The 12,765-nt window shown below is 54.0% G+C and overlaps 2 protein-coding genes across 3 annotated transcripts in view; both read left to right on the top strand.

Moving 5' to 3' along the window:
- The first annotated feature begins 948 nt into the window (after window positions 1-948).
- LOC122701713 (CASP-like protein 4A2) lies at window positions 949-6,298 on the top strand. Its single transcript, XM_043914959.1, has 3 exons — window positions 949-1,131; window positions 1,321-1,754; window positions 6,218-6,298. Exons 1-3 carry the CDS (start codon window positions 1,074-1,076, stop codon window positions 6,296-6,298), a joined length of 573 nt encoding a protein of 190 aa, XP_043770894.1. The 5' UTR covers window positions 949-1,073.
- The window catches only part of FXYD6 (FXYD domain containing ion transport regulator 6), a 33,983-nt gene continuing 22,841 nt past the window's right edge, over window positions 1,624-12,765 (top strand). For both annotated transcript variants that reach the window (XM_043900226.1, XM_043900217.1), the window contains exon 1: window positions 1,624-1,754. The gene's annotated coding sequence lies outside the window, so the exon portion shown is untranslated. The remainder of the gene's footprint in view (window positions 1,755-12,765) is intronic.

Here is a 12,765-nt window from a genome sequence, read left to right as displayed (position 1 = left end):
TTGTGAGTGATGTGGCTTCATCTCTCAGAGCAGAGCGAAGAGAAGAGGGAGAAGGGCAGTTGGAACCAAGTGCTCATGTGTAGAGCAACAGACAGGGGCAAATGCGTGTAAAGTCACACGGATCTGAGAGATCTGAGCCAGGTTTTGATGAAAGAGCTTTGATTTTCATGGGCACCCAAGGAACTTTGGGGACTGGGCCAGAGTGAGGCGTCCACTCTGTCCAAGGTCCAGTGCTCATGGAGGCGTCTTGTCCTCTCGAGCATTCCCTACTCTTTCTCAGTAGCCACTCATGGCTTCCACATCTGGGCAAAGCCTTCTGGAACCCATGTTTATTTTCTGCCTTGGGGTTTTGAGACTGGACCATTTCTCCAGATAATTCAGTCACAGAGGGTCCATCTGGAAGGTGGTTTTGGATTATCGAATCCCTCTCCTTCACGTCAGAAATGAGAAAACTGAGGGCCAGGGCTGGTAGTGTTGAGGTAAGGCTGGCAGTATCCGTGGTTCTAGGGTACAGGGTCTTTGAGGAAGCCCCTGTGGCCCCTCTATGGCTTGGACAGCTTCTCCCAGGAATTCCCGGCTCCATCCTGCCCGGTCCCCCTCCAGGCTCGTCTGGGCAGCTTCATGGCCGGCAGCGTGGCTTCCTGGCTACCAACCGAGTGGCCAGCCCTCGCTGTATCCGCGGTTTCTGCCAGCACCTGGCCTGGAGCCCTTCCTACAGGCCCTGCTCCTCGGAGCAGCTGCCTGCTCGCTAGGCGCCCACTCTGCGCCCGGGCTCAGCCCCGGAGGTCAGTGTTCTCACTGCCATTTCACGAGGAAGGAAACTGAGGCTCCAGAGCGCCCTTCAGCGCTGTGCTCAAGGTCGCATCACGGGCGGAGTAGCCGAGCTAGGAGTTAAATCTCCTCATTAAGGTTTGTGGTTCTCGAATTTGGACCTGAGAAGTGGACTGGGGACGGGGGCAGTACTGTGACCCTGCAGGGGCAGGACAAGGGGCCCCGATGAGGAGGATCTGGGCTGCAAATCTGTGGTTCCGGCGACCCCCCGCCTCCAGCAGCCCACCGGGCTCTCGCTGAAAATGACAACTCCAGCCAGAGCCGGCGCGCGCGCCTACGACACAGCCATTCATGCTTTAGGTGCGCCTTCCCCTTAACTGCCAAGCCTCCCAGTGAACGTGGGTTGCAGTGTCTGGTGCTGGGTTATTTTCTCGTATTTTTCCGTCCCCCTCCCCGCCCTCCTCCCCGCTTCCCACCCCGCCCGGGTTTACTATTTCGGAGAGACCTAGCTCTGTCATCGTGTTTGTCTTGCTCCCTGCCCACCCTCAGCCGAGGAAAACCAAAAAGCAACAGCTGGCGGCGGATGCGCGCGCGCGCTGGCCCGTCCCCGCGGCGGCCGTCTCCTGTTGCTTCTCCAAGCGGCCTGCCCTTTGAATCCCGCCCGCACCCAGGAGCGGCGGCGGCGCGCTCGAGGGGCGGGCAGCGCCGGGCGAGGAGAAGGGGGTCCGCGCGCCGACGCTGCCCGGAGGCCGGCGGATGGTGACACCGCGGTCCCCGGAGCCCAGCCCCGGCCGAGCCCCCGCCCACCACTCCCCACCCCAGCCGGACCCGCCGCTCCAGCCCGCCCCCACCCTTCCCAGCAGGGGAGGCGGGAAAAACAGCGAAAGCCTCGCCCACCGCCCTCCCCCAGCCTCGCCACTCCCAGGCTCCTCCGGACTCGACTCATCCTCCTGGGATTGTCTCGGAGGGGACACGCCGCGCAGGTAAGCGGCTGCAGAGGTGGTGAAGTTGGGTTCCTCCAACCGGGAGGGAGAGGGGCTGGGGTGGGGACCGATCGCACGGCGCCAGGATGCTGCCAGGGTAGGTTTGTTTCGGTGGGTGTGAGCGGTTCTCGCCAGGCACACCGCTAGGGCAGCGGAGACCCGGTAGGAGATGGAAACCCAAAGGGGAGGTGGGCGTCGGAAGAGAAGAGGGGCCGTCGAGGGGGGAGACAGGACGTGGCGGTGGGGATGAAGCTGTTCGGACAAGGCGTTTGCTGCTGCCCGGAGCTTGGGGCTGTGGTTTAGGGAGAGGGGGAAAGGGCTGCTCTCCTCGTACCAGGGCGGGTGGGGGATAGTTTTCCCTTTGTTACTTGGGAGCTGTTGACACTTGAGTGTGCGGTTGTGAAGACGGGGGGAGGTGGCTGGCTGTGAGTGTGCACACACGAGCCATGCAAAATGGGACTTGCTGATTTGGCGCTTGGGGGACAGGGAGCTGGGGCTGGGCATTGGGCACCGGGAGGAGGGGCAGGTAAAAAAAGGATTGGCGTTCCAGGGCATGGGTTCATGAGAGTGTCTGCATCAGTGTTCCTCTCCTCTTGTCTAACCCGTCCTGGCTTCTTCCAGGGGGCCCCTGGTCCCCCCACCCCCATCCCCTCCTTTCCTGGTACCCTGCCCTCTTTCCCCAGCAGGGCTGGCCCTGGCACAGCCTTCCCCATTGTGTCTCTTGGGCTTCCTTGCCGAGTTGGAAGGGGCTCCTGGCACTTGCTTCTGGTCACTTACAAGTGGTGGCTGGTGGAAGAAGCACCCGAGGGTGGGAGCAGGGAGCAGGCATGCTTGGAGAATGGGCCTGGCCAGACCCCCCGCTGCCCACATCCAGCCTCTGGGGTTGTTGCTTCCAGGGCTTCTCCCCGCCAGTGTGGCCTCTGTCTCCACTTCCTTTGTCTTCTTGGCATCACGTGCTCTGCCTAGGCCCAGATTTCCAGGTTTGGAGATGGATCAGTGGGCAGCCATGTCTCCCGTGGAAGGGCCCCCACTCTGGGGTCCCAGGGCCCTCATCGTGTGTATGCGCTGATGTCTGTATCTCTTTCTGCCTTGGCCTTTTTCACGTGACCTGCCCAGTAGTTGCCATGGAAACCCCTTTTCAATTCTCAGCCTCCCTCCTTTTCTGCCCATTCCTCACCTCCATATCTCCTCCCCTCCCCCCAACATGGTTGCCTAGATACTGATTATCCCTGACTTCTCTGGGTAGGAGACCCTGAAATGCTAGCTCCCACCTCACACTGATGTTGCCCCTAGCCACTCCAGCTCCCCCAACACACAGTACACATCACAAACACACCCCAAACATGCACGCTCGCCACACCACCCTCACACTCAGACACACACCTACTTGCCACACACACTGCATAAACGCACAGCACACACATATATCATATCACATGTACACCATGTACACACCAAATACATCGTGCATATATCAAACCACAGCACACAACCCACAAGGCTACACATACACCTGTCATTGAACTGTGTGTGTTTTCACACAGACCAGCAATAACATATACCATTGCTTCCCTTCACACACACACACACACACACACACACACACACACTACTTCTTCTGAACAGGTCTCCAGCTGGAGGAGAGAGCGCGGTTTCCTGCCTCATCCAGCTCTGTGGAGGAGCGTGTAGGGGAAGGCTCAAAAAGGCTAGGAGGAAACATTGCCCTGAGAACTCTGCAGAAGATGGGGGGAGATGCATTTCCAGACTCCCTCAAAGGGGAGCCCCTCTCCTTCGTGCTAGATGCAAGAGGCTGGGCATGGACCAGAATTTAAATCTGTCCACACTGCTTCCTACCTGCCTGGACCCTAAGAAAGCCTGAGGCTCCTGGCCCCTCCTAGGAATCTCAGTTCTGCCCCTGAGCCTTCCTGCCTAACAAGGGATCAGGCAGCTCCAAGACAAGCTGAGGCTCTGAGCCTCCTCCAAGAAAGGAGGAAAGGTGTGACTGTTAGGAGAGCAGGGAGGGCAGGGAGAGGAGACAAAGCCTGGAGGAGGGTTGGGAGGAGGAGGAGCAGGCAAGAGAGGAGCCAGGTGTATTTAGAAAGTGTGGTAGGGTGATGGTGGGCGGGGAAGGAGTGTCCAGGCTGCCCTCTATCCCCTAGGGACACTTTCCTGCTTTCTCCTTGGTTCCTCTAAGCACATCTGTGTGTCTTGGTTAGGAAGCCAGTTTGCCAAGGGCTCCTGGATTGCTAGAGCTTTCCCAAGACATGTAGCTTCTCTCTGGGTCTGGTGGTAGACTCTGGAGGCCAGGGTCTCCTTTCTGGCCACCTTGTGATCTTTGGACTGACTTGGGCCCCCTTTCATTCAATTATTCAGTGAATTGCTTTAAGTACCTACTATGTGTTCATTGCCAGGATCATGAGGAAGACACAGTCCCTGACCTCAGAATCCTAGATTTCTCAGAGCCGGAAGGGGGACATCCAGTTGGGACATTATGCAAATGGGAAAACTGAGGCTTGGAGGTCACACACTCCACTGTGGCTGAGGCCTCTGACTCTTCAGCCAGGATTTGTGACCCCCCACACTTCCTGTCACACATCACTTGCCTTTTTTCCTTTGTTGCCAGCAATCATCTGGGGACTACCAGGTCCCTTTCAAAGTGTGGGTGCCCTAGTGGATGGGAAGCCTGCTTCATTCTGTTTTCTTGAAGAATGTGGCCAGGAGAGGAGGGAGCAGAAGCAGTTCTCTAGACCCTGGAAACTCCCCGCAGCTATAGGGAAGCCAGAGCATCAGATCCCTGTAAGTCAGAGCCTGACCCCGTCGGACCTCGCTGGCAGCCATCTGGATGGAGACTGTGCCAGGCAGTCCCCAGGAGTCACTGTCTAACAAATCACTCACCAGCTTCTGCCTGAACACCTGAGGATGCAGACGTTATGAGAGGCTCCGCCCCTGCCTGCCGCATAAAGCAGGAGAGCCTGGGGGTGCAGACCCAGGTGTAGTCCTGGCTGTGCTCCAAGGGGAAGTGCGTTCATATCACAGATATCCCTTTTAGATGCAAACTGGGTTTCTGGTGATAGTCAGGAATGGCTTAGACTGATCTCCAGCAACTGAAAGCCTCCACGATTTTATTATTTTTTTAGTTTTTGGCCGCACCACGCAGCATGCTGGATCTTAGTTCCCTGACCACAGATAGAACCCGAAAGCCTCCATGATTTTATTTTATTTTTTTAGTTTTGGCCACACCACGCAGCATGCTAGATCTCAGTTCCCTGACCACAGATGGAACCTAAAAGCCTCCAAGATTTTAGACCTCTGTTTTCTCATCTGCCAGTAGAGGGGTCAGATTTCATGATTTCTAAGGCATTTGTTTTACTCCCAGTTTGTGTAGATTATACAGTCTTGAAAAAGATCCCTTTTCTCTCCAGGTGCCAAACTGTGCTTATAATTTTATAACACAGGGTTGTAACTGAGCAGAGCAGGAAAGGGGCTGGTCTCTGGTCACCCCTGAGAACGCTCCCCTTTCACCCTGTGAGACAGGAAATGCTCAAGAATCCGAGACCGAGTTCTTTTCTCCCAGGCTGCAGCCCCTGGCCCCTCCTGGACACCATGTCCACTTGGTCTGTTTTGTCAGGATGACAGCCGGGGCCTGGTGGAGCCTTGGGAAATGTGGTCTCTGGAGGGACGAGGCCAGATTCACTTGGGTCTATGAATCCTCTGGACAGACAGCCTTGGGGCAGCTGGAGAGCGTGACAGGAGGCGCTGGTCAGGGCTGTCTGTCTCTGATGAGAAGCAGAATATCTCTGGCCGAGACAAAACCTTGGATCCCATTTGGCAGCATCTTCTCCGCCCTGGAATGGGAAGGGGGGCGGGGAGACTCTGACCTGGGAAAGTATGAAGTCAGCCTGGAGCCCACACAGGAACACACTTGTTACAAAGACGCGCGGGGGAGCGGGAGGCTCAGGAGGGGCGCTGGGGCCCAGGGGACCAGGCTGCAGCCGTGGGAATGTGGCTGCTGCAGCTCAGAAGCTCTGATTTGGGGCCAGGGACGAGGGAGGAGCTAGTTAGAATGACAGTGCCCTCACGTGGCTGGAGGGCAAAGCCAGTCTTCGGGAGGGGACCAGAGCAAGGTCTTAAGGTCACACGTACATCCCTTTAACAGTTGTTAACTGAGTCCCTCTCCTACACCAGGCCCTGCGGGCTTTCCAGGACCCAGAGCCCTCTGAGATTATGGTTTCATTCCTCTGAGCGCTTCTGCCTGGTCCCTCCCTTTCTCCCTGGCTAACCTCACCCCACCTCCCACCCAGAAGGACCCCCCCAACTTCCTTCTTCAACAAGCAGGGCCCCCGCACTCGCTCATGTGTGGCTCACACTTGTAGTCTCTCTCCCCTTCTCACTCATACATAATACCGGTACCTGACACTCAGGCGTGAGCTCACGGGTTCCCTGCACCCTCTCACCTCGCCCAGCTGCAGTCTGTCACCCAGACCATGGTGACGGGCTCTCTCTCCTTCCACTTTCTCAGCCCTCATGCTTTTAATTACCACTGATCCTGTGGGCCAGTATTCCAACCTCTCCATGCCTGTTGGTGAGGACAGGTGCCTGGCACTGGCCCTCGAAGCTCTCTGGGTCCCGGCCGCAGCTTCTCCATGTGATCATCCATGCACCTTCTCCATGTGATCATCCCGAGCCTTGTACTTCCCACCCTCTGCCTCTGCTCAGGCCCTAGCAGGAATGAACCCTTACTTCGGCCTGCAGAGCAGGGGATGGTCGCCTTTGGAGACGCACAGACTTGGGGTCTAATCTGGCTGCTGACACTCCCTAGCTTGCTTAACTCTTCTAAGCCTCAGTTTCCTTATCTGTCAAATGGGCATGAGGATTGAGAAGGGCTAAGTTACGTCAAGTGCTTCTTTGTGCCTAGCATATAGAACACACTTGCTAGATATTAACTGCTATAATAATAATGATAATGACATTGTTATTATTATTAGAATTTCTTTCAATTTTTTAGGACTTCTCAGGTGGTGCTAGTGGTTAAGAACCCATCTGCCAGTGTAGGAGACATAAGAGATGAGGGTTCGATACCTGGGTCAGGAAGATCCCTTGGAGAAGGAAATGGCTACCCACTCCAGTATTCTTGCCGGGAGAACCCAATGGACAGAGGAGCCTGGTTGGGGCTACAGTAGTCCATAGGGTCTCAGAGGGTTGGACACAACTGAAGAGAGTTAGCACTCATTATTGTTACAGTGTCCTTTGAGGCCCCTCTCCAGTGCTCATTCTTTAAGATAGCTTTTCCTATTTCTTAGTAAGGGCTTCCCTGGTAGCTCAGAGGGTAAAGCGCCTGCCTGCAATGTGGGAGACCTGGGAGACCTGGGTTTGATCCACCGGTCGGGAAGATCCCCTGGAGAAGGAAATGGCAACCCACTCCAGTACTCTTGCCTAGAAAATTCCATGGACAGAGGAGCCTGGTAAGCTACAGTCCATGTGATTGCAAAGAGTCTGCACATTTCTTAGTAAACAGACAAACATTCCTTTTCCTGGTACCCCTGAAATACTCTGTTGCTTTTTCCCTTAGAGGACAGTCCCACTGGGCCTGCACTTAGCTACTTATGTCCATGCCTACTCCCCACACCCCCTCCTGCTTCTTCAAAGGCAAGGTCCATTTTTCTCCCCAGACAGGGTGGGGCATGGTGTCAGACATGAAGCCCAGTGAGCATCTGTGAATTGAACATATGTGGGAGGAAGTCCTCACCCACCAGGACATGTTGAAAGCCCACTTGCCCCTCCAAGCTGTCTCCCGCCTATCACTCATCCCCAGGTGCATACCACACACACCTAAAGTGGACATGCTTTTTGCCTATGTGTCATCTTAGTCCATCTGTTCCTTTGGTAGAGTTTGAAAACTAGGAATTTGACCTCGTTGGAGGTCTGGGGGGGGGCTTCCCAGGTGGCACTAGTGGTGAAGAATCCTCTTACTAATTCAGGAGATACGAGAGGTGCAGATTCAATCCCCGTGTTGGGAAGACCTCCTGGAGGAGGCCATGGCAACCCACTCCAGTATTCTTGCCTGGAAAATTCCGTGGGCAGAGGAGCCTGGCGGGCTACAGTCCATGCGCCCGCAGAGTCGGACACGACTAAGGGACTGCGCACAGCTCAGGAGGTCTGGGAAGTGCTTAAGGAGCGAATGCAATGCAGGGAAGCTGATTCACCGTTGTATTTTGGTGACTGGGATTTGATGGAGACCTGGAGAGTGGGCAGCAGGAAATGGGGGGAGGGGAGCACTGAGAAAGTTTAAAAATTCCTCTAAAATTCCACATAGATTCTCGAGTTGTTTTGAGCTTAGGTTGGATTTGACTTAAAAGGATAGTGGTGCTGAGCGTCTGATCCTTCAGACATCGGCATTAACTGAGCAGCCACTCTGCAAAGTGTTGGAGATTCAGAGAATGCCTGAAAGGTGCCTCCCTTCTACGGAGCTCATAGTCTAATGGGGGAACCTGGGGAGAGGCATGGGCCTTGGCTCTGTGGGGACTGGGGCAATGAGGCATGTAACAGGAAGGAGGAGACAGTACGTTTCCTGAAGCTGAGACAAACAAGTCAGGTAAACCTCCACGCAGGCAAGTGACCAGGTTCAGTGTGTTTCCGAGTATACGGGCCCGTAGGTCAGGGATCATCCCATGTCATTTCCACCACCAGGCAAGTCAGTGTGAGCACAGACAGAGTGCCCTGTGGGCTCAACTGCTTTCAAGCAATGGGCTGTTGGGCAGAGAGAGTGGAAGGGGCCAGTCAAGCTGCCCCGTACTGCGGTCTGCCTGTGGGCAGGGTCTCATGGGCCTGGCCCCTGGGCCTCTGGTCCTGGCAGCTGCTCTGAGTTTCTGTTTCTGCTGCTGGGACTGTTTGTCTGGCCTGTCTTGAATGGTCCTTTGTCAGCAGGCGTGGGGAGGGGATCCCGTGGCTGGCCTGAGTCACTCACTCGCTCATACCCGCCCAAGCCTGCCCAGGGCCCCGGCCTGGGGCTTCTGTGCACCACGGCCCACCATCCTGACTCCCTGGAACTGGACTGAGGTCCCCCCGGGGGCAGGGGCATGGGCCCCAGGCTGGCAGGCGGCAGGTCTGGTCCCGCTCCCTGGCTCCAGACAGCTCGTGTCCTGGGCCTGTGGCGGGGTCAGCCGCACAATGCTGCCCTGTGTCCCCGCCTCTGGGGGCTGTCAGGGGAAGCCATGGGTGACGGCTGGCCTGGCACTGCCAAGACCGTCATATTCGGCGGTGATGGGGGGCTGGGGGGTAGCAGCAAGGCCCCGCGACCCTGCTGGTGGGCCAGCTTGGGGTCTTTCCAAGGGAGTCTTTTTAGAAACCAGGCCTGTGTTTGTGCTTTGTGAGTCTGGTGTGTTGCTTCTAAGAGAGGGCTTTATTTCTTTTTGTGGTCAGTTCTTTTCCTTTTCCTCAGAAGTAATTCCACATTAAAGATAAAGGCGCCTCCTTGTTCAAACAGTAAGTTCTCTGTGCTTGATGAAGGGGTTCTGTCCCTCCCATTCCCCCTGCGCAGCTGGGCTGGATTGGGCCTGGGCTTGAGGACTGGGAAGAACTCTGAGTCATGGGGACCTATAGGCCCACCCTGCAGCCTCCCAGCTGTTGGGAGGTGGGTGCCCTCCTCCATGAAGGAAGGATGGTGGGGCAGACCCAGAGGTGGGGCTTCTCAAGGAGACCCTGTCAGGCCTGATGGGAGGAAGGGGCCACCCTGGTGGGTGTCAGCTGCAGTGATTTGGGCCAGAGACCCCTGGCCTGCTTGTCCGCAGTCCAGCCACCTCAGGGCGGTGCAGGAATTCAGTGAAGCGACTACAGCTGCCGGGAGCCCCTCAGCCTGTTAGAATGTCACCACCCTCTGCTGTCTCCTCAGTCCCAGGCTTTGACTTCTCTATGCTCTTCAGCCCTTCTCTGGAATTTTGTAGTTAGGCTATTAAACAGAATACTTGATGTTTAATGCTTATTTGATGAGCATTTAACATGCAAATGAAGGGAAGACGTTGCATTTTCCTCTGAAGCCCGTAGATCCATCCAGGACCTGTAGTTGGACCTAAAGCACTTGTTTTAAAAGGCAGCTTTAAAAGCTGTTGCTGGGTTTTTGGCTCTGTGGTTCTGAACCATAGAAGCCCAGCCCCTGTTACAGAAGCATCGGACATCACCAGCAGGCACAGGGCTCCAAGCTGCTTGCCAGGAATGTGACCAGACATGGGCTTGATGGGGTTGGGGAGCTGTTCTGTTTTTTTAATGGAATTAAAAATTTATTAAATTGTTTTTAATAGACTTTTTAAAGAAAAATTTTAGATTTATAGAAAAACTGAACAGCTAGTACAGAGAATTCCAATACAACCCTCCTGCACAGTTTTCCTGATTACTGTCTTAGTGTGGTATATTTGTTACAATTGGTGAAATAATGTTGATATATTATTATTAAGTAAAGACCATCTTTATTCAGATTGCTTTAGTTTTCCCCTAATGTCCTTTTTCTATTCCAGAATCCCATTCAGATAACCACATTCCATTTAGTTATGTCTGTTCAGGCTCTTCTTGGCTGTGACCCTTTCTCAGACTTGCCTGGTTTTTGATGACCTTAAGAGTTCTGAGGAGGACTGGTCAGGTACATTGTAGATATACCTTTCAATGGGGACTTTGATGTTTTTCTTGGCTTACGGGTTTGGTGGAGGAAGATCACAGAGGTAACGTGTGATTTTCACCACACCAAATCAAGGCTGTGTTGTACCATCAGCATGATTTATCCCTGATGGTACTGACAGGGAGGGCTAGGCTTCCAGTCCCTTTCTGCACCCCCACTTCTGCACAGTTCCAAAGCCTGGTGATGGGAACTGTGCTCTTTCCCCTCCTCAAGACAAACATCAGTCTGTCAGCCAGCACTCAGTGGCTGTCTGCACCACCCCAGCTCTTATAAGTCATGGGGTAACAGAGACCTTCCAGCCAGGAGAACCTTGTTAAAAAGAGAGCATAAACCAGAATGTGTTGTGTGGCAAGTCAGTGCTAATGACAGATCACAGGTGCTCTTTGAGTCTGGAGAAAGAAGCCTGCAGTTCAGTCCATGGGCTGGAGCGGCAGTTGGACAAGGACAGCGTTTCTCAGCCTCGGCTGCACACTGGAACGAGTGCGTGTGTTGGCGTGCTCAGCCACTTCAGTCGTGTCCGACTGCTTGTGACCCTGTGGACTGTTGCCTGCCAGGCTCCTCAGTCCATGGGATTCTCCAGGCAAGAATACTGGAATGGGGAGACATGCCCTCCTATGGGGGACCTTTCCGATGCAGGGACCAAACCCAAGTCTCCTGCATTGCAGGTGGATTCTTTACCGCTGAGCCACTGGGGAAGCCCTAGAATGAGTGAGGGATTCTAAAAATGACTGATGCCTTGGTCACACCCCCAGAGTTTAGAATTTGGTGGGACTTAGTTGATCCCTATTATTATTATTATTATGCAAAAGCTCTCCATGTGATCCCAAGATGCAGGATTGAGAACTGGACTGCACAGGGAAGGGAAGGCCGTGCTCAGTGGAGGGAAGAGAATACTCAGTGGCTTGAAGCTCGATACACCTGTGGTGGGGGATGGGAGTAGATCATCTTAGCTGAAAGTACTGGGAGGAAACACTAGAAGGGTAGAAAAGATATAGAGGTATATATGCCAGGCTTAAAAGTTTTGATTTTTTAAAAAGTAATTAGGGTATGGAAACACCATGAATACACTTGAGTTTGATAGCGAAGTGATCAGCATATACGTTAGGTGTATTAAATCAGTCCAATTAATGTCCAAGACAGATTATAGGGAGAGAGTGAAAGATAGGTACAGCTACTAGAGTGTTGGGCTTCCCAGATGGCGCTAGTGGTAAAGAATCCTCCTGCCAATGGAGGAGACCTAAGAGATGTGTGTTCGAAACCTGGGTCAGGAAGATCCCTTGGAGGAGGGCATGGAAACCCACTCCAGTATTCTTGCCTGGAGAATCCCATGGACAGAGGATCCTGGCGGGCTACAGTCCACGGGGTCACAAAGAGTCGGACATAACTGAGCAACTGAGCAAGCAGGCACTACTGTATTATGCGAGGTACCACAGCAGCCCAGGGGAGCAGGGATGAGGGTCTGAACTACAGTGAGCAGTGGAAGAGAAACTTATAGAGATCCTGCAGGAGAAGGCACGGCTAGGACTTTGCCACAGATAGGACGTGGTGTTCCGGAGGCGGGGAGCAAACCCTGGGAGCTCAGTGAGACTATAAGTTCCATGAGGCAGGGACTCTGTTGCTGCAGCTCCCCCAGTGATGACTGAGGTCCTGGACAACAGGAGGCCATCAGTACGTGTTGTTAATTTGGTTCCTGGAAGAATAATGATACCATTCTTTCCAAAGGTATTCCTCGTTCCAAAATTATCCTCCTTTTCTCTACCAATTTCTCCACCTAAATGCAGGCAGATCTTAGCTGTTTGGAAATCAATCTAATTCAATAACTTGGGCCAAGATGTAAATAACTGTTAGGATTGGAAGTATTTACCTTTCAAACAAAACGTTTGGTGGAATTAACTCTCTCCTTTGGAGAATGTTGTGGGTATGGATATATTTTTGAGTAGGGATCGTCTTTATTTCAATTCTACACCTTAATCTAATTTTGAGCCAGACCAGAAGAAAAACGGGAGTGTGGGGTCTGCAGCTTGGCAACCTGCTCTGAAAGGCTGTCAGTTGCTGGGCTGGTAGTCTGTTGGCATGCCCTGTGAGCCTGGTTCCAACGGCCAGGACCTCCTACAACCCGTCTGGGATACTGTCTTGCTTCCCGCATAGATGCAGATGTTCTGCTGGGCAGAGAGCAGCAGGGTGCCCAGCACCAGATACTGTGGGGAGGCTTGGGAGGGAGAGAAGACAGCCCATGATGGTGTGAAGCTCAGCTGAGAGTGAGTGACAGGAAGACATGTGAACAGCTGGGGTCCAGTGATGGCTGACGGATGAGCCAGCCCTCCCGCCTCCTAAGGAGCTCTGGGG

This window comes from Cervus elaphus, chromosome 1 (genome assembly GCF_910594005.1).
Source record: "Cervus elaphus chromosome 1, mCerEla1.1, whole genome shotgun sequence".
Classification (NCBI taxonomy): Eukaryota; Metazoa; Chordata; class Mammalia; order Artiodactyla; family Cervidae; genus Cervus; species Cervus elaphus.
This window is presented reverse-complemented; position numbering and strand designations above follow the sequence as displayed.

What these genes read in the sequence shown, in the direction of transcription:
- LOC122701713 (XM_043914959.1), top strand. Translation starts at nt 1,074, where the DNA reads ATGACAACTCCAGCCAGAGCCGGCGCGCGCGCCTACGACACAGCCATT. An exon ending in CACAGCCATTCATGCTTTAG is followed by an intron (nt 1,132 to 1,320) that starts GTGCGCCTTCCC and finishes GCCCACCCTCAG; the next exon opens with CCGAGGAAAACCAAAAAGCA. An exon ending in GGAGGGGACACGCCGCGCAG is followed by an intron (nt 1,755 to 6,217) that starts GTAAGCGGCTGC and finishes CACCTCGCCCAG; the next exon opens with CTGCAGTCTGTCACCCAGAC.